At 41.8% G+C, this 22980-nt stretch overlaps 1 protein-coding gene across 6 annotated transcripts in view; it reads right to left on the reverse strand.

Moving 5' to 3' along the window:
- Positions 1-22980, reverse strand: part of magixa (MAGI family member, X-linked a) — a 61280-nt gene that overhangs the window by 25774 nt on the left and 12526 nt on the right. For 4 of the 6 annotated variants that reach the window (XM_086276442.1, XM_086276443.1, XM_086276439.1 and 1 more), the window contains exons 2-8: positions 7192-7243; positions 6864-7110; positions 5904-6020; positions 4338-4457; positions 1045-1218; positions 787-967; positions 265-335 (exon numbers count right to left, since the gene is read on the reverse strand). In XM_086276442.1, the coding sequence (XP_086132568.1) occupies positions 265-335; positions 787-967; positions 1045-1218; positions 4338-4457; positions 5904-6020; positions 6864-7110; positions 7192-7233 (952 nt within the window). In that variant the 5' untranslated portion in view covers positions 7234-7243. The remainder of the gene's footprint in view (positions 1-264; positions 336-786; positions 968-1044; positions 1219-4337; positions 4458-5903; positions 6021-6863; positions 7111-7191; positions 7244-22980) is intronic. The other 2 variants (XM_086276444.1, XM_086276441.1) reach the window with 1 other exon arrangement.

Here is a 22980-nt window from a genome sequence, read left to right on the forward strand (position 1 = left end):
GGAGTTTGTGTGTCAGTGCTGCCCTCTGCTGGCTGCTGCTGCCAGAATGAAAGCATCCAAGGCAGTTTGTGTGGAAACGGGAAGTTTCAACACAAATACCACCTCAAATAAAAAGCATTTAACTAGAATTTAAAAATAACATATAACCATTTGAGGGTATGACTGTAATATTTTTAAATGTCCTTCAGAGAAGCAATTATGTGACATAATCATGAACAAAACAAGATGAATTGCATGTGAATGAATGATCTAAAACCGCCTTACGTTCTGTAGAAGACGTCGTCTCTTTGTTCTGAGTTCGAGGATCCAGCCAGCTGGTCGTCTTTGAATTATGGCTGATGGACAGAGGAACACACACATCCTAATTACCACCACCACCACCACCACCATCATCAACACACTGGACAATATAATCTGACAGATTGAGGATAAGTTAAAATGTAGTGCTTTTTCTGCCTGCTACTGGAAATTATTATTTTTGCAAAGACAGGAAACATTCAGCAACTCAGCTCAGTTTCCTGTTTGTGGGTCTCATGTCTCAGTTTGCAAGAAAATAAAACAAAAAACTGACTCACACAACAAAAACAAGCAGGACTGGTTCACAGAATAAGACATTTAAAGGATCAAATATTTTGTATGTACCAGACTTCATTGGAAAAAAGATAAATTTAAAGTTTAAACAGCATTACAGCGTCCATGGCTTTCCTCAACATATTTTTCTGATGGCCATAATCAAACGGATTAAATCAGCTGACACCAGAAGAAGAACTGATAAGTATTTCTCACTCGATGTAATACGGCTCCCCTGAATCACTGTAGGCCAGCTCCCAGTTTTCCGGCAGCGGACCTCTCACTCCCGCTCTTCCCCTCCCTACTCCTCTTCCCCCTCCTCCATTCTCCATTCCTACCGCGGACTCCCATGACTGGCTGAGAGGCAGGGTTGTGGGCGGGGCTCCAGCTGATCCTGCTGGTAGAGAATCTCGTCAACGCGCAAACACACCTGTGCAGGTAAGACTGGGATGTGTTACATGTGAGCTTCTCTACCCGTCAGCCCGCTGTCCTCCTCACTGTTGTCCCCTTCCTCCACAGCTTTCTCCAGGTTACTCAGAGACTTGCTCCTTGTCCTGAAGTTCCTCAGCAGGTTTCGATGTTCCTGGTATGTGATTGGTGGACTCTCTGGGCCAATGTGGACGGGGCGGGGCGTCCCATAATAATTCCCTGTGATTGGATGAAACAGAACAAACTGCTGTTTGAAACAGCTCAAGTTTGATGAACTTTTATAGTCAGAGATTTACACATTTCATATCTTCCTCCAGTTCTTACTACTCCATCCTTTCCAAAGGCTCAAACAGTCAGATTTTGTTAGGAAGTTTCCCCAAGTGAGTGAAGTGACCTGAAAGTAATTATGTTGTAAGAGTGCTGGTCACCAAATATATGCCCCCCACCTACGCCACTACTAACTAAGGCGGCCATGCTAAATGATGTTTAGGCTGCAAGATGTTCACCACAGCGTTCTCTTTCATTTAGGCGAGTGCTAATCGAGCTGTGCGCTGCTGAGCGGTGAGCACAGATCCCACTGAAAGGATGTTAGGCCCGCGTGGAGTCTGGAGACAGTTTGGTCAGAAACAAGCACATACAGTGGCTTGCAAAAGTATTCGGCCCCCTTGAACTTTCCCACATTTTGTCACATTACAGCCACAAACATGAATCAATTTTATTGGAATTCCACGTGAAAGACCAACACAAAGTGGTGCACACGTGAGAAGTGGAACGAAAATCATACATGATTCCAAACATTTTTTACAAATAAATAATTGAAAAGTGGGGTGTGCGTAATTATTCAGCCCTGAGTCAATACTTTGTAGAACCACCTTTTGCTGCAGTTCCAGCTGCCAGTCTTTTAGGGTCTGTCTCTACCAGCTTTGCACATCTACAGACTAAAATCTTTGCCCATTCTTCTTTGCAAAACAGCTCCAGCTCAGTCAGATTAGATGGACAGCGTTTGTGAACAGCAGTTTTCAGAGCTTGCCACAGATTCTCGATTGGATTTAGATCTGGACTTTGACTGGGCCATTCTAACACATGGATATGTTTTGTTTTAAACCATCCCATTGTTTCCTGGCTTTATGTTTAGGGTCGTTGATGCTGGAAGCTGAACCTCCGCCCCAGTCTCAAGTCTTTTGCAGACTCCAAGAGGTTTTCTTCCAAGATTGCCCTGTATTTGGCTCCATCCATCTTCCCATCAACTCTGACCAGCTTCCCTGTCCCTGCTGAAGAGAAGCACGACGGCAAACTGCAAACGGGACTTCTTATGGTTTTCTGTTAACAATGGCTTTCTTCTTGCCACTCTTCCATAAAGGCCAACTTTGTGCAGTGCACGACTAATAGTTGTCCTATGGACAGATTCCCCCACCTGAGCTGTAGATCTCTGCAGCTCGTCCAGAGGGCCTCTTGGTTGCATTTCTGATCAGCGCTCTCCTTGTTCGGCCTGTGAGTTTAGGTGGACGGCCTTGTCTTGGTAGGTTTACAGTTGTGCCATACTCCTTCCATTTCTGAATGATGGCTTGAACAGTGCTCCGTGGGATGTTCAGGGCTTGGGAAATCTTTTTGTAGCCTAATAATAATAATAATGGATTGGATTTATATAGCGCTTTTCAAGGCACCCAAAGCGCTTTACAATACCACTATTCATTCACTCTCACATTCATACACTGGTGGAGGCAGCTACAGTTGTAGCCACAGCTGCCCTGGGGCAGACTGACAGAAGCGAGGCTGCCATATCGCGCCATCGGCCCCTCTGGCCAACACCAGTAGTAGTAAGCCTGCTTTAAATTTCTCAATAACTTTATCCCTGACCTGTCTGGTGTGTTCTTTGGACTTCATGGTGTTGTTGCTCCCAATATTCTCTTAGACAACCTCTGATGCCGTCACAGAGCAGCTGTATTTGTACTGACATTAGATTACACACAGGTGCACTCTGTTTAGTCATTAGCACTCATCAGGCAACGTCTATGTGCAACTGACTGCACTCAGACCAAAGGGGGCTGAATAATTACGCACACCCCACTTTTCAGTTATTTATTTGTAAAAAATGTTTGGAATCATGTCTGATTTTCGTTCCACTTCTCACGTGTGCACCACTTTGTGTTGGTCTTTCACGTGGAATTCCAATAAAATTGATTCATGTTTGTGGCTGTAATGTGGCAAAATGTGGGAAAGTTCAAGGGGGCCGAATACTTTTGCAAGCCACTGTATGTAGCTTGCTGGAGATCGTGTTGTAGGGTCCTGGCGGTGCTCCTAATAGCCCGTGTCCTGGTATCTCTTCCACACTCTTTGGCCTGTGTTTCCTTGTGACGGCACGTATCTCATCCTAGATGAGGTGAAATATCCGTGTAACTATGATTGGTCTGCAAGTATTGTCTCGTGACACTGACAGTGACGAGGACATAAACAGAAAGCAAAATTAGAGAAAAATCAGCCCGGAGGGATGAGGAGAAATCAATGACCTACGAAACCGTTTCCTCTTTGGAGGTCGTCATGTTGTTGCTCTCCAGAGCGCCTGTTCTCACTTTGATTTGCACCAAAGCAGCTGAAAAGCATTCAGAGTGGTTTGTGCTTCCGGCTGATGTCCCTGAGGGTTATCTGACTTTGTGGTGGACTGTGATGATCAAGTGATCCCTTAATTTCTTTGAGCTGTCTTTCTCAGATCATCCGCTTGCCTTCCTGTGGTCCCAATTTGTGTTAATTTGAGATTTTATACCTACTGTTGTATCAGCTTTTTAAAATTAAGCTTTACACCAACCAGCGCAATTTCAGTTTCTTATACGAGGATTAAACAAAACAATTAATCAAATTGTATGAATACTGAATCATCTAATAATGTGAAGGCACAGCAGTCTTTTGTTTTGAAATGTTTTCAACAGGAACTGAAAATAGATCAACTGTCAAATTAAAATGTTCGGGAGCATTAGTGAGAGACGCAGAGACGCATCGTTCGGTGTGAAACAGACTCTATGTGTGAATTCTGTTTCTATTTTAGTTTCATTAATCCCATCAGATTAATACGGTGGAGTGCTGTGTGGGGGGAGGACAGAGGGGGAGGCAAGTTTCATTTCTGAGGTTTGGAGGATTAGAGACACAAAATCCTCTTTTCCTCATGCCTCCTCCAAAAAAAACAAAAAACAAACCCGAACACAGTTTAAATTAGTCATTCCACACTGTAAAAAACATCACACCGTGATGAATAAATCACACTTTTCATTCACTGGAGTTTCATCTAATCTGAGTACATTTTCATTACACTGCAGTATTCCTGAGGGTGTGTTTGTTTTCCTTACCTTTGAATTTGCCGCTCTCCAGCAGAGCTCCGGACTCCTCCAGAGAGAAAAATTCCTCGATGGAGACAAAGTTGTAGTCCACACCTGAAATCTCTCCATCTCGAGGCTGCCTGGTCGTACCTTCAGGGAGGGCAGAGTCATGTGATCACTGGGTGTACGCTGGACAGGTTTTGTGTTGTTGGAGAAAGTGAATCAGAAGATGAGGGTACAAACAAGGGTATGTTCTTCCTAAAGATGGCACGATACCACTTTTTTAAGTCTGATACCGATATCATAAATTTTGCCGATACCGATATGAATCCGATATCGTGTTTTTTAATCAATAAAACTGTTTTTTAATATCTTGCTGCTTTTTGTATAAGTTCATACTCAAGTTTAAATAAACAACAACACTAAGATTCAGATAATTATTAAAAGCTAGACATTTTAAATGAGAATAAGAAAGAAAAGTATGCCTTTGTGCCCCCTTTTCCCTGTTCATGCCCTATCGGCCCCCCTGGCTAAACTTTGCTTGATCCGCCCCTGCACAGTTACCAGCCGTCAGCTACGTAGAAAAAGATCCTGGAGTAGAAAGTAATATTAAATAAATTCTAACAACAGCTTATCAAGGTTAAACGTGCTGCTGTTGTTCAGCTGCTGGTTTCCTCTTTCTGGCACGAAGTGAGCCAAAAACAAACAAGAGAGACGGACTCGTGACAGAAAAGCCGATCAGCTGATCATTGATCAGTTTCATGATTGAAGTAGCAGCCGGAGAGGGAGGGGAGAGAGAAGAGGCAGTCACTCCATATATCGGTTGTTAAACTTAACGCGCGAATGCTTTACAAACATTCAGAGATGAACTTACACACTTGCTTTACTTCTCTCTGGGATCACTTCCTCGGAGATGAAATGCTGGTTTGGTAGCGAGGCTACAAATACACACAGCCGCTCTATCACGTGAGCACACTGCTCCGACGTGCTACGGTTATGAGCCGAGTTACGCCGTGTCGCAAGTTTTGTGAGGTGCTTTTCTGATATTTAATGGATCGGATTACATTTTTTATTTCTCTCCGATATCCGATCCAGTAATTTAGGTCAGTATCGGACCGATACTGATATGTAATATCGGATCGGTCCATCTCTAGTTCTTCCTATCTTGGTGGGGACCAAAATCTGAAATCTTACTGTGGGGACCACAGTCTCAGTCCCCACGGGGTTGAAGGCATTTTTCACACTCAAAATGTGGTTTTAGTGTCAGGGTTACAATTGGGTTATGGTTAGGTGTAGAGATAGTTGAATTCAGTTCTCTTTTACTAAAGCGTTTAATGCACAGTCCTGGGGGTCGCTGGATCATCCGGACACTCCTTTAAAGTTCCTGTTCCTGCTCCACTTCTCTTTCCCTCAACGGTCATCTTTGGCGTTGTACTGGGGTAAGGGTTAGGCATTCATTTTTGATGGTTAGGGTAAGTGGCTGGAGAAACCATTATGTCAATGAGATTTCCCCACGAGGATAGCAACACCAGACTGTGTGTGTGTGTGTGTGTGTGTGCGTGCAGGTGTGTGTGTGTGCGTGCAGGTGTGTCTTACAGGGCACGGCGCGCAGGTACAGGTTCTCCCTGATGAGCTGCTGCAGCTGACTGTCCATGGAGCCCGGCGTGAAACACTTACTCAGGTACAACCTGAGGTCTTTACACAGAGATGAACCTGGGACACACACACACACACACACAGAAATACAGGATATGATGTCACAGTCATGCAGCACGTGCCATTATGCTGAACTTGAGAACAGTTTTGAATTACCTCTATTTCACTCCGTTGCTTATATCTTAAACTGCCGCATACTCCTCACTACACTGATTTGACAACTGCAGGAAGTAGTTTCTTTTCAGAATAAAATGTTACATGAAAGTACAGTTAGCTTATTATAACCGAAAAGAAGTGTCTCTTTGGCCGTGTCTCCTCGACTGAAGCTGACTAAATCTTTGTTGATAATCACAGTTTTGCTTTTTTGTCTTTAATAATAATGACAAAAATACTGGCGTGCGCCAATGATACCCGTCAGCCTCCCAGTAGATACCATACATATGGTATCAATTTCAAAATCCTGCATCGCCTTGTTCTCAAGTTATCACAGTCAAAAGAATTTAAGAAAGCTTGACCTCTGACCTTGAGGTCACCTTTTACAGCTGAGGGGTGAAAAATGATGTCAGATAAAACCAAATCATGAGATTCAAGATTCAAACAAGATAAAAACAACTGAAAGAGTTATTAAGCAGTGCAGATTACTCTTCTTTCAGTCAGCCAGTAATTAACTTATATTATTATATATATTTGTTTTAGCTTCATAAAAATCCCTTTGAGCATCTCAATGTGAACATTACACGTGTCAGGTTAATGAGACATTTTATGGAGCCTGTTTCAGCCAATAAAGACAAACAAATAAGAAGTGAAATAAGTGACCAATTTTCCTTCTTTTATGTTTTCCAGATGAACAAACTAAACATCAAACATCCCCATCAGGTCATTAACAAACTTTTCTCTCACCTGGTGAGACAGTCTTGATTCTGATTGGATGAGGACAGGAGTTCAGAACTCCTCTGACATCACCGAGGGTCATTCCCAACACAGGTGTCCCTCCAATCTCCAGGATGATGTCGCCCACCGTGGGTCCGCCCCCGGGGGCGGCCGTGACGAACGGGAACTCGCCATAGTCAGCCCCGCCCCCGATGGCCAGCCCCAGCTCCCCCGAGCCACTGGTGCCGCCGCCCAGCGGGACGAAGCTCTCCTGCACCTGCAGACGACACAGAGGATGAAGTTCTCACAGGAAATGGTTCACCTCCGTTGTCACTGCAGGCGTTGCACGTTTCAGTACCTTGGAGCGCCAGTGCAGCTTCTTCACCGTCGCTTTAGACATGGCGGCTGAGCTGCAGACACAAGAACAAAGGAAGTCACTGAGCGAGCTCAACAGCAGACTTCATCGGCTCATGCTGACAGGTGATCTGAACTAAACGCTGGCAGAATGACTCTGATCATTCTGTGAGCAGTTCAGCTGTAGCTGCTCCGTGAAGCAGATCTCCACACGTCAAGAAAAACTGATAATTTAACTTCTGCCCTGACAGCAACTCAGATTTACATTCTTGGATTAAAATTCAGATCCAGTTCTTCAGTTTTCCAATTAACTGATCCATCAATGTGTCACTGTTTTCTGCCAGAGAGGACTCGGAAAGATTGAAGCGGACGACAGTAATTTGGATAAATAGCTTTCGTATCTTACTTGAACGATAATGCAGTCTTTTTAAAATTCTTCTTCTTGTTATTAGTTTTAAGCTACAAATGTGCTGCAGTTGACATCTCGTGACATCCACCCACTACTCAGAGCCTCAGGATTTTAAGGACCAGACCAGAAGTTGATTCTGGAAAACTCAAGTTTGCGTTTTCCTTCCAGCAGAAAAATCAGAAGTGTTGTTTCCTCATTATTGACATAGGATGCATTGGAAGCTTCCTTACCCCCTAACAAGCCTCCTACTTTGATTCTTTAACTTCTTGCTATCTAACTAGGATTCATCCTAAATCTTTAATAGGACAGGAACCTTCTTTCCCCACTTCTATTCATGACTTACCTTCTTCTTTCCTTACTACAGGAAGCTCATTTTCTCCTATTTATTTGACTAGGAAACTTCTTTACCCTTACTTTCCTAGCCTCCTCACTCAAAAGGCAAAACAAGGTGTCTAAGAAACTTCTTTCCTTTTTTGTTTCCTTTAGAAGAAGAAGATTCTGTGTCCTCATACCCTTACTAGAAGGAAAGACCTTGTCTTTTTTGCGTCCTTGCTCAGTAAAACTTCTAAACTGCCGACCACGAGACATTTTTGTTGTGCCGCATTTTAATTTTGACCCCGAGCAGCAGAAAAACATGTCATCGGCAGAGTTCAGCTTCCTGTTTGAGACCAGCTCCTCCACAGACTCATCGACTCGCTGCTCCAGTCTGAGGGAACAGCAGATGGTGGTAGACAGCAGGGAGCCACACACACAGTCACAGCGTTAAACACAATCATATACACACTCATGTATGCACAAACACAGACTCGTCACTGCCACCGTTGCATTTATACACAGTTATACCCACAGGGAAACACACACACACACACACACGGGCACATACACAGGCTACCAGACGTAGTACATTAAATATGGATGAGCATATGTGAATGTGGGAGTCAGTGAAGAAACAAACAACGTCGTCCCTGAGCAGCAATTCACAATCTGAGCCTCAAAATTTATCTGACTGACAAAAACACAAGCAAGGAAGCTTTCCTGGAAGTGAGGACATGAGGCAGCTTATTTTAGGGATTAAAGAGAGAAGGAGACAAGGGGACAGCAAGGCTTCCTGGCTTGGAAGCGTGGAAGGAGGTTTGAATGTAGGCAGCTCCACAAACCTACTCTAATGAGGTTATTACAGAAAGACCTTCAGCTAAATGTTTATATGAAACGACCCATGCAATTCAATTTTTTTACAAGGTGCGATTAAAAAGTTCCAGGGATAGTTGCATAAAATTCAAAAAGCCAAGGCTGATTAAAATTTAGCCACTCACGATTCAAGGTCATCTTCGTTCCAGAGCCAACATCCTGTCCTGACCGCTCAGTTCAACAATTCACCACAGACCTCACACTTAAATGGACCTGAGCTAGATGTTGTGTGGAGGCTCATCAATGCTGATGAGAGCTGTGTCTGCAGCTACAACCGAGAAGTTTTCAGATCCACAGTTTCTACACCCAAAGGTGAGGAGTCAAGCATCTTTTATTTTGAAATTCGCGCTCTAGCGCACCATCAGTGATGAGACTGACGACTTTACATTAAGTACAAACAAGCACTGAGATGCTATCTTAACGCCTGCACCTCTCAGTTCCTGTGACTTCAGCCACCTCTGGCCCAGTGGTGAAGATCCATCAAGGACCAAAAAAGTGATGTTTTAAGCTCAATCATGTAGCTGTTTTGATTACAGCTCGTTCATTAGTACAGATCAGTAGAGAAGGTGTCTGTCTCCCGAATCCTTAGCCTGTTCCCCAGAAGAGGGGCGTGAAAGCTGAAGGCTCTGCCTCCCATTCATCTTTTAAATATCCTGCAAACCCTCAGTCTCAGAGCGAAGTGTATAAAACATATTGTCTGCAATAGACTGCGACCAGTCAGAGCTGTACCCCACCTTTAGCCCTGTGACAGCTGGGATATACTCCAGCTCCACCTTAACTGGATAAGCAGAAGACAATAGATGGCCACAGTCATCTCAATAAAGCTTCATCACGTAAGGTAAGGACCCTAAAACATTAGAGAGAGAAGCCCAGTGAGCAGCATGTGGTGAGCGTAGGGGAGAAAACCTCCAGCATAACCCGGCTCACGAAGCAGCAGCCATCTGCTGCGACTGACTGGAGGGAGGGAAAAGAGGATCACAGAGAAACAACTCACAAACTACCTGAACTAACTCACAACCTCTTTGGATGTGGTAATGGAGCCGGAGAAGTTAATGATGTAAAGAAGGTAATGGGAATGTAAAGAAGGAGTTAAGGAAGGAAATGAGGATGTGAATAAAGTAGCAAGGAGGTAAAAAAAAAAAAGGCAGTGAGGAGCTACAAATAGTAGCAAAGAATTAAAGAAGGTAATGATGAGGTAAAGAAGGTTGTGAGGAGACATATTAGGCAGCACAGAGTTAGAGAGGTAAGAAATAAAGAGGTAAGAAATGTACCGAGGATTTAACCCTCCTGCCATCCTTTAAAAAACTCACACCCATCACCCTAGGGACCATTCTCAGCCACGCCATAAAAAGACCATATATCCATATTTTATTCCACTTTAAATTAGCCAACCTTGTAAAACTACTTCTCCCTGAAATATTCATGTAAAGTTTTAATTATATTTTCGTTGTTTTAACCCTTCAAATCCCAGTGTTATTACATGAGCGCCCTGTGTTATAAGCCCCAAAAACCAAAAAACGAAACTAAATATTTCCACAAAAAACCAGTTGAAGTAATATGTGATTGTCATTATAAGTAGGCCTTTAGATGGACCAAAGATTGGCACCAACATACATTTTGACCTGCCATTATTTTTTTTGCATTTTTTTTGCAATTTAAAAATTAAAACTTCAAGGCCCTGAGTCTTCATTGACATCCAAGAAAAGAAGAAAAAATAAAATCATATGATGATAATTTGGGGTTGAAAGATAGCGTTTATAATGGAAGTCAATGGGCAGAAAATGGTCCCCAGGGTGATGGGTGTGGGGATTTCTGCTGCTCAGCCATTTTAGGCTGATTTAAGGAATTCACACTGGAATATTAACATTGACAGGTAAAAACTATCCTGTGGCAAGTTTGGTTATATTCCACTGAACACAGTGGAAATGGCAGCCATTTAACACATAGCAGTGGCACAAAAAGGTCCCAAGAAGGCAGGAAGGTTAAAGAAGGCAGTGAGAAGGCAAATAGGTTAGTGAGGTGATAAATAAGACAGAAAGGAATTAAAGAATAGAGTGAGGATGTAAATAAAGTGACAAGAAAGTGAATAAGGTAGCGAGGAGAGAAGGAAAGGATGAGATAAAGAAGGCAGCGAGGTGCAAAAGAAGGTTGCAAGAAGGTAAATAAAGAGAGAGTTAAAGCAGAGGATGCACAGAGCTGTGGTGAATGGATCTGGAGGCTGAGCCGTGTTTGTCAGGATGTGCGGTGACACTCGTCGCAGCGTGAGCTCGACATGTGCCGCTATTAACACATCATTAACACATGCTCGCTCGCCCCTACTCCAGTCCCCTCTCTCCCTTTCACTTCCTGGCTGCCACCTCTTTCGCTTTAGTCGTACAAAATAAAAGCCTTTCCCAACACTCGGTGGTTTGACTCGAGCGTGTGTGGCGTACCTTTACAAATCAACGCTGTGAGCTGCTGCGCGTTCAGCTGCCATCTCCAACTATCTCAGCAGCCGTGTTGGTGTCTCTTTCTCCTCTTAGCTCCTTGGTTTTCCTCTTTAATCCTCTTCTACTTGTGTCCCTCGCTCGTTTTCACTTCCGTGGCCTCTTTTGCTGATAAGCCTGGTCAGGGTTCACAGCGTGATGTAAGTCAGAGTGTGTTTAGGGAGTGGACTCATTGCTCGCGTTATGTACATGTGTTTACAGGAATGTGTGCGTCCTTCTAAAGAAAGCGTCGGTGAGGCAAGCAAACAGTTTTGTGACCTTCAATGAGGGGTAATAAACACTCGAGACAACCCTCACTGATCGTTTATTCACGCTAAAGCCTGAGAGAAGCTCAAGTTTTCCACAGCTCACTATAACAGGCTTACACACACACGTCAGTCAAAACACAACGCCATATAAAGTAGTCATATCGCAGCTGGATATTTACTGTACTTTTACTACACATTTATTGTAGGACACTTGGGATGTATGCAAGCGAGCATTTGATATCAGTTTACTCATAGTCAGATTTTTGTCAGGTAGTTATTTTAGGTACAAAAACAAAATGTTTTGTTTGAGTTTTCTTCAGAGAATAATTCATAAGTAGGAGATTATTCCTGGGTTGGAACGCTGAAGGTAAATCAGGGTAAGACACACCCTTAGTTAGTTACAAATCCCACATAAATGTCATATTTTTTCTTACATCTGTATGCTGATTTCTTGTAACAGCATCTTTCTGTTGTCAGTAATTAAAATATTTTTGATCCTATTTCTAATGTCTCTTATAGAATCTCTTCTCTCTGTCCTTGACCCAAGCATTGCAAATTATGGGTGGGTGGGTCATCTTATTTGGTTTATCTACTTTTTGGCTCTGTGAGCGAACTCGTCGGGCCAGGACTCTGCAGTCTATTTACACCTACAGGCCAGTGGACTCTCTTTCAAGGATGAGGATGTAACATCCTGGACAGGGAGGAACGCTGGTTTGAACACGGAGTCAAAGAGGAGATTTATGTGAAAAGGGAAAGACCATCTCTGAATCGAGGAGGGGGCCTAAGGGTACATCTGTCACCATCTTACAATGCTGTGATTGCAGTCATTCCCCAACTCTCTGTGAATGGTTCTCATGGCCATTGATCAGTGGCGTTTGATCAATGGCCATGACAATTTGCATATTAATGATGAAGGAACTGACCTCTCAGCCCTTTGTTCCTGTAGGCTGGTTTCAGTCATTATGCAAATGTACTGTTTATAAGATTGGAGAAACCTGAGTGACGAAACGTTTCTCCCACTGAAAACGCTTCGTCCAGATGAACAGAATCAACTTTTTGGGATTTGATTGTAATTATTTGTTTACTACAAAACAATATCAATGAATTAACAAAGAGAAAGCGCATTCTGTCACGTCCCTTGGTTTCAGAGCCAGGGTTTTGAGTTTTGGGGCTCTGGGGTTTCTTTAGTTTGGTACTTTTGGTTTTCTTTGGATTAAGGTTATGTGTCTGCATTGTTGGAATTTAGTGTTGTGTTATTTCTTAGTGTTTGCGTGTCATGTTTATTGCCTGATACCTTATATAAGTGCTGTATGCTATAATTTCATGCCTTCTGTTCTGGAGATCCTTGTGTTTATTTAGTAAATTCCCCTTTGTGTTCTTCTATTCTTGACTTTTGTCTTTGTATTTCTGTCTCCCTTGTGTTCTTCGTTCAGCTGTGTCTTGCTTTATTTTGGTAATTGTTGCCATCTGTGTCTTCTGTTCTGATTACTTCCCCCTGCCTCATTTTGTTTATAACCTTATAACCTTACTCCTCAATATCTTCTGTGTTCAGTATTGTATCAGTTCAATGCAATTTTATCTATATAGCACCAAATCATAGCAACGGCTACCTCACGGTCCTAAAATAAAAATACAGGGAAAAGAAAATCGTCTGCATTAGCCATGTGTTCCCACCTCAGTATTCCAGGTGTCCAAGCCTACATAGACCTTTCTGGTTCTGTATATTTTCATATTTGTATTTAAAAATATAAGATCCGTTTCAGCTTGATTCCTGCCTCCAGTGTGCTGCATGACTCTAAATGTAGAAAAACCACCAATATTCTGGTTGGACAACTGGACAAACTCTGTATGTCTGCTGTCATGCTGGCTGTATCTATACCTGTCATGTACTGTGTGTGGCAGGCAGCAATGGTGGACCCAAAGTGCAGACTAAACTCAGATGTATTGCTACACAGTAGAAAAATAGACTTAAACTGGAACTATTAACAAGGCTGAAACAGGCAGCACACACAACATGGAACCAGGGAGATCGCAACACAGACCAAGGAAAACACAGAGGGAGCAATCAGGGAATGGGAGACAGGAGGGAAACACAGCTGGGACAAATCAGAGCTAATGAGACAAAGTGGACAGGGACTATCAAAATAAGACAGGACTGAACAGACTGAACTCAAGACACGCAAGCTTAACACTCGAGACTGGAGGAATGAAACCGAGACGAGAGTCACAAAACACAAGACACGGCTAGAGGGAGGTAAACATAATTACTGACAGCAAACAACCTAACATAAACCACTCAGAGAACCTAAACTTAGAATATACCTTTAACCCTTCAGACAAAGAAAACTAGAACATAATGAAATAAACAAACTCAAAGAACCAAAGACACAAAACACCGGGTCGACGACCCAGGCACCCTAACAATGATTCTATTAAAAGTCAGCAAAAACATGACAATCAACACAAAGCACCATCCTATAAACATGAAATGAAAGCATCAGATGTGTGTGCTCTTCCTGTGTCACGCTGCCTAAAGGAGAAGAAGTTTTAAACTGGAAGTTTTTTCCACTTTATAGCAAAATAATCACAGATATTTGATTTTGTCTTCTTTTTCTCAACGGTCAAGTGTAGGTGTTGTGAGAAGGAGAGTGGGTGGCATTGGAATTGGCAATCAGCAATGAAACTAACTAATAAGCAGTCATGAATTATTAATCAGTTTGATTATTAATTTTATTGCATTTGTTCCTTCAAGTCAGTTTAATATCATGTTGATAACTGAAGCATGGTCAGAGTCATATGCAGCTGTGTAGGCTTCCTATGCTTAAAGCAGCTCGTGTGTCGAAAAGCCCGCTGTCTCCGTGCGAGCTGAACGAGGATGTGTGGAGGTTGGTGGTGAAGGAACTCATTTGAGAGAACAAATTACTAATTTGATCCTTAATTCCTTCTGCTGTCCTCTGCCTGCAGTTTCGGAGTGTGATGTTCTGTGTGAGTGGATTAATATTCAGCAGGTCATATGTATGTCAGTCACTCACTGAGATCCTTGAAGTGCAGGGATGTGACGATGCTCGCTTCGCTGTGGCCTCGTTTCCTTTTCTTTGTGTCTAACTGTATGTAACCCATTTTCATCCTGTCTGTGTGTGCATGTGTGTGTGTGTGTGTGCGTGCATGCGTGCGTGCGTGTAGATGCTGACTGACATTTCAGTGTCTCTAATGAGGCTGGAGATCTTCTGGCTCTGCACTTTAAAACTAGCCATGACAGTGAAAAACAGTCCTAATGTTCAAACAGGAGAAGAAATGTCTCGGGAAAAAAATCACCTCCAGTTAAAAATGTGTCAGCTCAAATAGATCCACAGCATTTGTGCAAAGCAGGAAATATCTGCACACTCTTTGGCTCCAAAAATAATTGAATTCATTCAATACTGTTCTTACAAAGCCATGTTTGAATTCAGCAGGACCTTCTTCAGAGAAAAGAAAGATTCTTTTGCAGGAGCACTCAGCAGTTCAACTCTCTCATCTGTCGCCAACAGGTAGAAGGAGAAAGAGACAGCACTGTTTTTCATTATCAAACTCTGAAAGTGCTTCTTTAGTTACAAACAATAGCATAGAGGGTTTTTTTTTGTTTTTTTAAAAAGCCTCCTCGTGTATGGGCAGAAATCTGTGCCATCAGAAACTGAATTTGAATAAGTTAAATTTGAATTTGAATTGCTCAGATTGAATCTGAATTGTAACTTGAATAAATGCTTTTGAAAACTGAATTTGAATTAGTCTAATTTGAAATTGAATTTATGGTTTGAAAATGATCATCACTAAATTGAAATTGAATTTTATATTTTGAAAATGAATTGATTTGCTTTGAAACTGCATTTTATCCTTTAAAAATTCAGCTCTCGAATAATTTCAGTTTCACTTCTCACCATTCAGTTTCAGTTCTACAATTCAATTTCAGTTCCAAAATTCAGTTTTTTGGAACTTACATCCGGTTCCGGTTCAAGCGCAGATTAATAGAACTACGTTTTACTAGCGGACCGAAAGTGTTACTGATGGGAATCTACGGCGTCTTGAGCTGAATTAAGACTTCAGAAGTCATTCGTCATGTCGAATGACCAGCGGATAAACTCTCAGGTTGGTAATAAATGTATTACATGTATAAGAACATGCGTCATGTTAACAAATGATAGCCGTATAGTAACTTTTATGCTTATTGAAGCTGCTAGCTAAAAACGCTAATTTAGCGTAGTTTGCCCTGAATTCAGCTTTGACAAACAAATATGATCGACTGTTTCTAGTAGAATTCCAAAGTTGTCATCTTGGACCCTCTCAGAGTACCCCCTCTGTATGCTTGCAGAGACCCCTACAGTAGGGAAACATGCAAAACGGTGCCCAAACCTTTGTATTTTAGCTTTATTTATGTCTTACACAGCATCCCAACTCTTTAGCTAACTTAATAACTTTAGCTAAAGTGAATAGTTAGTCTAATTCATTAGTGCAGCATTACTAGGTCACCTCTGTTTGAAGTGATATACAACTATCAGTGTTTAACTACCATAATAATTCTTAGGGTACTGAGTGCATGCTTAATTAGATTTTTTCTTTTTTTAAAGCATACTGCTCCATTACTATGTTTGACAGGCTGAAGTTATCGGGTCACCTCCTAAATCGACCATCTTTTACAGGTGTTTTGTGCCAGAAATGGAGTGTCCACTGAAGACTGAAGATACTGAATCTCTACGCCTTGCCATCCATCCCTCTTGTGCCTTCATCTAGACAAGAGACATTAACTTAACCACTCTCATATGCTCTGTACCTACATCACCTTCCCTGACAGTCGTAGCTTGGCTCATCTGAGGGTGAAATTATAAGAATGTGTTATTTTGCAAAGTGCTCTCTAGGGTTCCTAAATAAAATATGGCGTTGAGGTCATTTCTTTTGAATTAATCCCTTCTTCTGAAATATAAGAACCTCTCCTGGTTTTAATGGCACTTTGGATTTCCTTACTTTCTGTTCCACTTCCAAACCCAAATAGATGCGACAAGCTGACACAGTAACATGGAAGAGGGAAAGAAGTTGGAAAGGACTACTACAAATAAACCCAATGCCTAACAATGAAAAATATAAAATAAGAACAATAATAATAATAAAGATAAAAGATGAAGTAACAAGTTTTTAGTTTTGTTTATTCCAAATGATCATCCAGATGTCTGTGACATGTGATGACAAACACCATAATGGAAGGCCTTAGTCATCACATGCTTAAACTCATCATATATTTTTGCATATGCTGAACAGGCAGTCAGACATGCTGTAACTGTGGGGTAGAAAACTGCATGAACACTATACGGCAGGGGTCTCAAACTCCAGTCCTCGAGGGCATGGAAAAGTTGCATGACACTGGCCCTTGAGGACTGGAGTTTGAGACCCCTGTCATATGGAATTTGACAGGTGTGATTGAACTGCATGAAGACTCTGAAGCTTCTCTTCTCTTCTGGCAGGACAGGAATGTGGCCTTGTCCTGTGAGCCACTGTAAGGATGTACTTAGAGTAGAACTGGACTGTCACCGGCCTCAGGCTCTTCACCCTTTTCAAAGACAAAGCAGTCATTTAAATAAAATATTAGATATTGTTTACCTGTAAATGCACAAAGTAAATTTTGAAATGTAATTATTGTCAAGAGTGAACAAGCACTGATAGTGTAATCTACAGCTGTGGCCAAACGTTTAGAGAATGAGAAGTGTTGTTTGCTTATTTACAAAGTTTGCTGTTTCAGTGATAGTTGTATATCATATTATATCACTTCAAACAGAGGTGATCCAGTAATGCTGCACTAATGAATTAGACTAACTATTCACGTTAGCTAAAGTTATTAAGTTAGCTAAAGTTATTAAGTTAGCTAAAGAGTTGGGATGCTGTGTAAGACATAAATAGAGCTAAAATACAAAGGTTTGGGCACCGTTTTGCATGTTTCCCTACTGTAGGGGTCTCTGCAAGCATACAGAGGGGGTACTCTGAGAGGGTCCAAGATGACAACTTTGGAATTCTACTAGAAACAGTCGATCATATTTGTTTGTCAAAGCTGAATTCAGGGCAAACTACGCTAAATTAGCGTTTTTAGCTAACAGCTACAATAAGCATAAAAGTTACCTTACGGCTATCATTTGTTAACATGACGCATGTTCTTATACATGTAATACATTTATTACCAACCTGAGAGTTTATCCGCTGGTCATTCGACATGACGAATGACTTCTGAAGTCTTAATTCAGCTCAAGACGCCGTAGATTCCTATCAGTAACACTTTCGGTCCGCTAGTAAAACGTAGTTCTATTAATCTGCGCTTGAACCGGAACCGGATGTAAGTTCCAAAAAACTGAATTTTGGAACTGAAATTGAATTGTAGAACTGAAACTGAATGGTGAGAAGTGAAACTGAAATTATTCGAGAGCTGAACTTTTAAAGGATAAAATGCAGTTTCAAAGCAAATCAATTAATTTTCAAAATATAAAATACAATTTCAATTTAGTGATGATCATTTTCAAACCATAAATTCAATTTCAAATTAGACTAATTCAAATTCAGTTTTCAAAAGCATTTATTCAAGTTACAATTCAGATTCAATCTGAGCAATTCAAATTAAAATTTAACTTATTCAAATTCAGTTTCTGATGGCACAGATTTCTGCCCATACACGTGGCCCCAAAATTGGAACATCCCTGTGAATTTATGCATAATTACACTTGTATGAACAAAAATGTACGATAGCCTGCAGATCTCACAGATTCCCAGCAGTAAGCAGCTGTTTTCAGGTTGTGAAATCTAAATTTTCCTGTGCCGGAAACAAAAACAAACCCTTAGTGACACTGAAGCTGTTCTAAAAAGCTTTACAAACCTTTATTAAAGTGACCTTTTGACCTGTGTTAGCTGGAACAGGCCCCAAGATCTCCGTAACACAGATATGGCCGCGCAGGCCTAGAGACCAGTTGGCAACGTCCCAAACAACCATTCAGTGAATGGTTGTTATGTGAAATTAGGCACACCTCTTTGTAGTGCTGCACCAAAACACTTCTTATGATTGTTTTGGCTGCTGGCAGATTTCCAGCATCACCCACAGTCTGCATGGAAAATGTCTGACTAGTCTGAAAACCACTTGGTAACTACTTGCTGATTGGTTGTGAAACTGTGAAGTGTGCCGCAAACCAGAAATGGAGAAACTTACGGTAAGTTTAACAAGTAAAAGTTGCAACTTTTTAAATGTTTCGGTAACGCACTACCAGGTGAACATTCACCCTTTCCAGTTTGTGCTGCACTTTTTCAGGTTTCACTTTCACTTGGTGAGTTGTTGGCATTGACAGGGAGTCACAGCAGGCTCAAGGCCTGTGAGACTGAGGCCTCAGAAGTTACATAAATGGATCCAGCCCTCTAAAGCAGGGAACTCCAGGCCTCGAGGGCTGGTGTCATGAAGGTTTTAGATCTCACCCTGGGCCAACACACCTGAATCAAATGATGAGTTCATTACCAGGCCTCTGGAGAACTTCAAGACATGCTGAGGAGGTCATTTAGCCATTTATATGAGCTGTTGGACCAAGAACACATCTGAAACCTGCAGGACACCAGAACATGAGGCCTGGAGTTCCCCACCCCTGCTCTAAGGCCCAGTGGCTGAACTCCGAGGGTTTCCCAGAAATTCCATTTTAACCTCCTAAGACCTGAACTCTTTCATGGCATGCATTTTTTATTTTTCTTTGCTATATGGGCTGATTGGGACCTGATGAATGTAAAAACAAAGAATTACCAGATTTTTATTTTTACCTAATTTTTGTTTCTGAGAAAAATGAGATCAACATATGAGGACATTCATTTTAAATTTTGATAGAACAGTGGCAGTATAATGTCCTCGTAAGTCGATATCAGGCCCTTGTAGAGTAAAATTAGGTATTTTGGTCAAGACAACCCAAAATATGATGTTCACATATGTGGACGCCAGGTCGTAGGAGGTTAATGCCCCTCATGTCCTGAAAAACTAGCAGTAATGGCTATGAATAGCCATTAACCTGAAAAATAAGGAAAAAGAGCAGACGTTTTTGGTGCAACCTCATCCACCTCCAAGAGGCATGGAGAACAATGTTAGTGTTTCACTATCTTAATTGTGGCCCTCATCAGAGACACCAACAAACGCTGCTGGTTTCTCACAAAAATCGCATGAGCACTCAGGTATCAAAAACCCGCTGGAGAGCTGGATGGCATCCATGTTTGGACGGTGGAAAGGTTTGGCTATGTCAGCAATGTTTTCATTCGCTACACTTTTAGGGATACTGCTCACCTGTGGTTGTTGTATCATTCCCTGTGTCAAAGGATTGTTGGTAAAGATAATGGCTAGGGCTGCGGACCCTGGACGGGTGGATTCAATCTACTTGATGAACTTGGAAGCCAGAATGTGGGCCGAGGAGTGATACAACCCGAGGTGTGGTGACATTCCTTTTTGGAATGTCAAAAGAGGGAATGTGGAGATACAGAAATTCTTTTATTGCTGCCATATAATCTGCATAATTATAATTGCATTGATAACATTCTTTACAGCATTATTTCATCTAATAATATTTCTCACAGTATTGATATTGCATTAAAGTTGTTTATTGAAGATGTTCATTTGAGGATCCTTCCATTATGTTAACAGAAGTATTTCATACACATTGCATATCTGCGCTTATTTCGAGTTGATGTTCGGTTCATTAAGGGTCTTAAGCTTCACTGGCGTGACTGTCCAGGTGATACATGCTGAGGGAAACTAGAACATAGAAGGATAACTGCAATGCATGCTTACAATACATATAACACATATAATCTAGGAATGTGTCAGGCCTGCGGCCTTAACTCATTTGGTGTCTCACTATATTTTAGTCTACTTGGCAACAGATGACCAGAGTCAATAATTAGCCCCAGAGACCCTGAGGGCTTGAAGTTTATTACCTTGTATGGAAGGTGTTATAGAAAAGAGAAGTTCTATGTCTGTTTATAGGCATTAAAGATGTACCATTAACTGTGACTAATGTCTGGAACCTATTTTAATCTGTAATTGACGCCATGGGGGGGCGTGTACCCCACTGCTTTATAAGTGTCCACAACATGTATTTTTGTCAGAAGACATAGGCTGATGTTTTCTCCGGGCTGTTAATAAACTCATCGTTTGATTGCACTTCTCTGGGGCCTCCGTGGTTTGTCTCACTGCTCTACATTGATTGATTTCGCAACACTGTGTAGGCTTCCTGTGAGTTTCACAGCGTTTTCTTCTTCTTCTTTTTGCGTCGCCTTCTCCGGCGCAGTGATGTGTCTCAGTGGGGACGACTTATCAGCAACAGACGACTCCGCTTGAGATGAAAGCCGTTTTCTCAGGTCTCTCCACTCTCATCTCAAACACATCATTCATAACTCAGAATCTTTCACTCCACTGGGAGTTGTAGTCTTTAACATCAAAGCTCTGTAGTTCTTCTAGGAAACGGGTTGGAGTTATAGAAGCACTGAATGAGACTCTTCTTCAAAGTGCAGAGCGAGCAGTTAGTCAGCAGACTCAGAGTTAAAGTCGCTGGGCTGCTGGAGCAAGCTCTGCTCGTATTTCCCTCCTCTCGCTGGTGTTTTTATGTAGCCTGATTAAATAAATCCACATTCTGCTCCCAGATTTGGGGAGAATTAGAAAACAGCTGTTATTACTGTCATTTTATATCAGCCTGTGAGCTTCAGATAAGTTAATCATCTCATTATCTCAGCTGTTTTCTGATAATTGGAATCAACCAGACAAAAAAAACGTTGTTCTCACAACAAATAGGGAAAATTAGCCCATTATCCCACAATAACAGGATGAAATGAAGTTCTAAAATTATTGCAGCTGCTTTTTTTCAATGCAAATTCAAAATCCCAAACCATAATTAACATTATTGTTCCCTTCTTATCTCATTTAAACTTGCAATAATAATGGCATTAAATTGTATCGGTTCACTAATTTAGTTCTTAGTGTCACCTGGTGTTTTCACATAAGTTCATCAGGGAAAAAAACAGTTTTCTAAAGATACAATTTCCTCATAACAAAGCTAAAGATCCTAAACCCCACCTTTGCTCACGAGTGCTGAATGGTGACCAAAAGAATGAGACTGCAGTTAAAAGCATTGGAAATGAGCATCCTTCCTCATATGGGGAGTAAGTCACAGCAGGATACCTACTGGGCGTGAGGTGTTTGAGGAATGTCCAACTGGGCGGAGAGAACAAGCGGTGGACTCGGGACACGCTGGAGAGATTATACCTCTCGGCTGGCTTGGATTTGCCTCGGAGTCCCGCCAGTAGAGCTGGACATGTTGCAAAGGGATGGGGAGGTCTGGGCTGCTGTCCCCAAATAAAAAGTAAAAAATGGATGGATAGATGGATGTTCAGCAGTCTGTAAGCTGTAAAGCACCATCCATCCATCCTTTTATCCATTTTGTTAACAGTTTATCCAACTCAGAGTCACAGGGTAGACTAACATGTCTAATAGAAAGAGACCCTGCCACCTTCACCCACACCCACGACTAATTTACAATTACCAGTTGACCTAAACAAGTTATTTGGACCATGAGAGAAAACTCAGAAACGTCACACAGGCACAAACTCTGGTTTGACCTCAGTAGGACTCAAGCTTTTCTTATTGCATCACGTGTTGGAGAACAAAAGCTCTGCTATGCAGTGTTTCTGATAATGGCCACTTCTCAAATATAGGGAGAGAAAATAAAATCCACTTTCTGTTCATGAGCTGTGTCTGTGTAACCATGGTAACATGCAAGCACATCAGCTTCACCAGCAGCTCTCTGCTGTGCTTATGTCAGTCCTAAAGGGGACCGATTCTGCTGCTTTCCAGCTTTGTGTTTTTAGTCCAGGGCTCTTCTCGAGTTGTTCTGCATGATTCACAGTTCAAATTCTCATTCATCTTAAACTGGACCCTTTCAGTTCACCCGATGTCCCAAACAGCTGTTTAAGCTCCCGCCCCTTTAATGGTACCAACTGTAAATAAAGGGCAGGTGAGGATTGAGGACAGGTGTTGCAGTCAATCTGACCACAAACTGTGGCTAAAACGGCTGCAATGCAGTTCCTGTCACACCCAGCAGAGAGCACAGCATTCAGGAAGAAAAGAGAAAAACAAGCAAGCACCAATTAACCTAACAGCATGTCTGTCTGAGAACATACAAACTCAAAAGCCACCAACTGACCAACAAGTCTGAACCCAGAACCCTTCTGCAGTAAGGACACACAACTGAACCCTACATCCTGTGGCTCTGCATTGGTTAATACAACAAAACATGAAAATAGTATTCAGGCCATCCCGAACAAAGGAAAACCTTTCATTTTGACAGATTTTAAGAAATGCAGTGTTCCTGTTCATGTATGAGAATAGTTTGTAGTGACCTGGGGGCGTTTGGACCTCTAACAAACTGACAGCTACACTGTCT

The sequence above is a fragment of the Aulonocara sp. 'chitande type north' Nkhata Bay genome, linkage group LG20 (assembly GCF_057382095.1).
Source record: "Aulonocara sp. 'chitande type north' Nkhata Bay isolate Kocher_YH1m ecotype deep benthic linkage group LG20, A_spYH_male_GT1.1, whole genome shotgun sequence".
In the NCBI taxonomy this organism is placed as follows: Eukaryota; Metazoa; Chordata; class Actinopteri; order Cichliformes; family Cichlidae; genus Aulonocara; species Aulonocara sp. 'chitande type north' Nkhata Bay.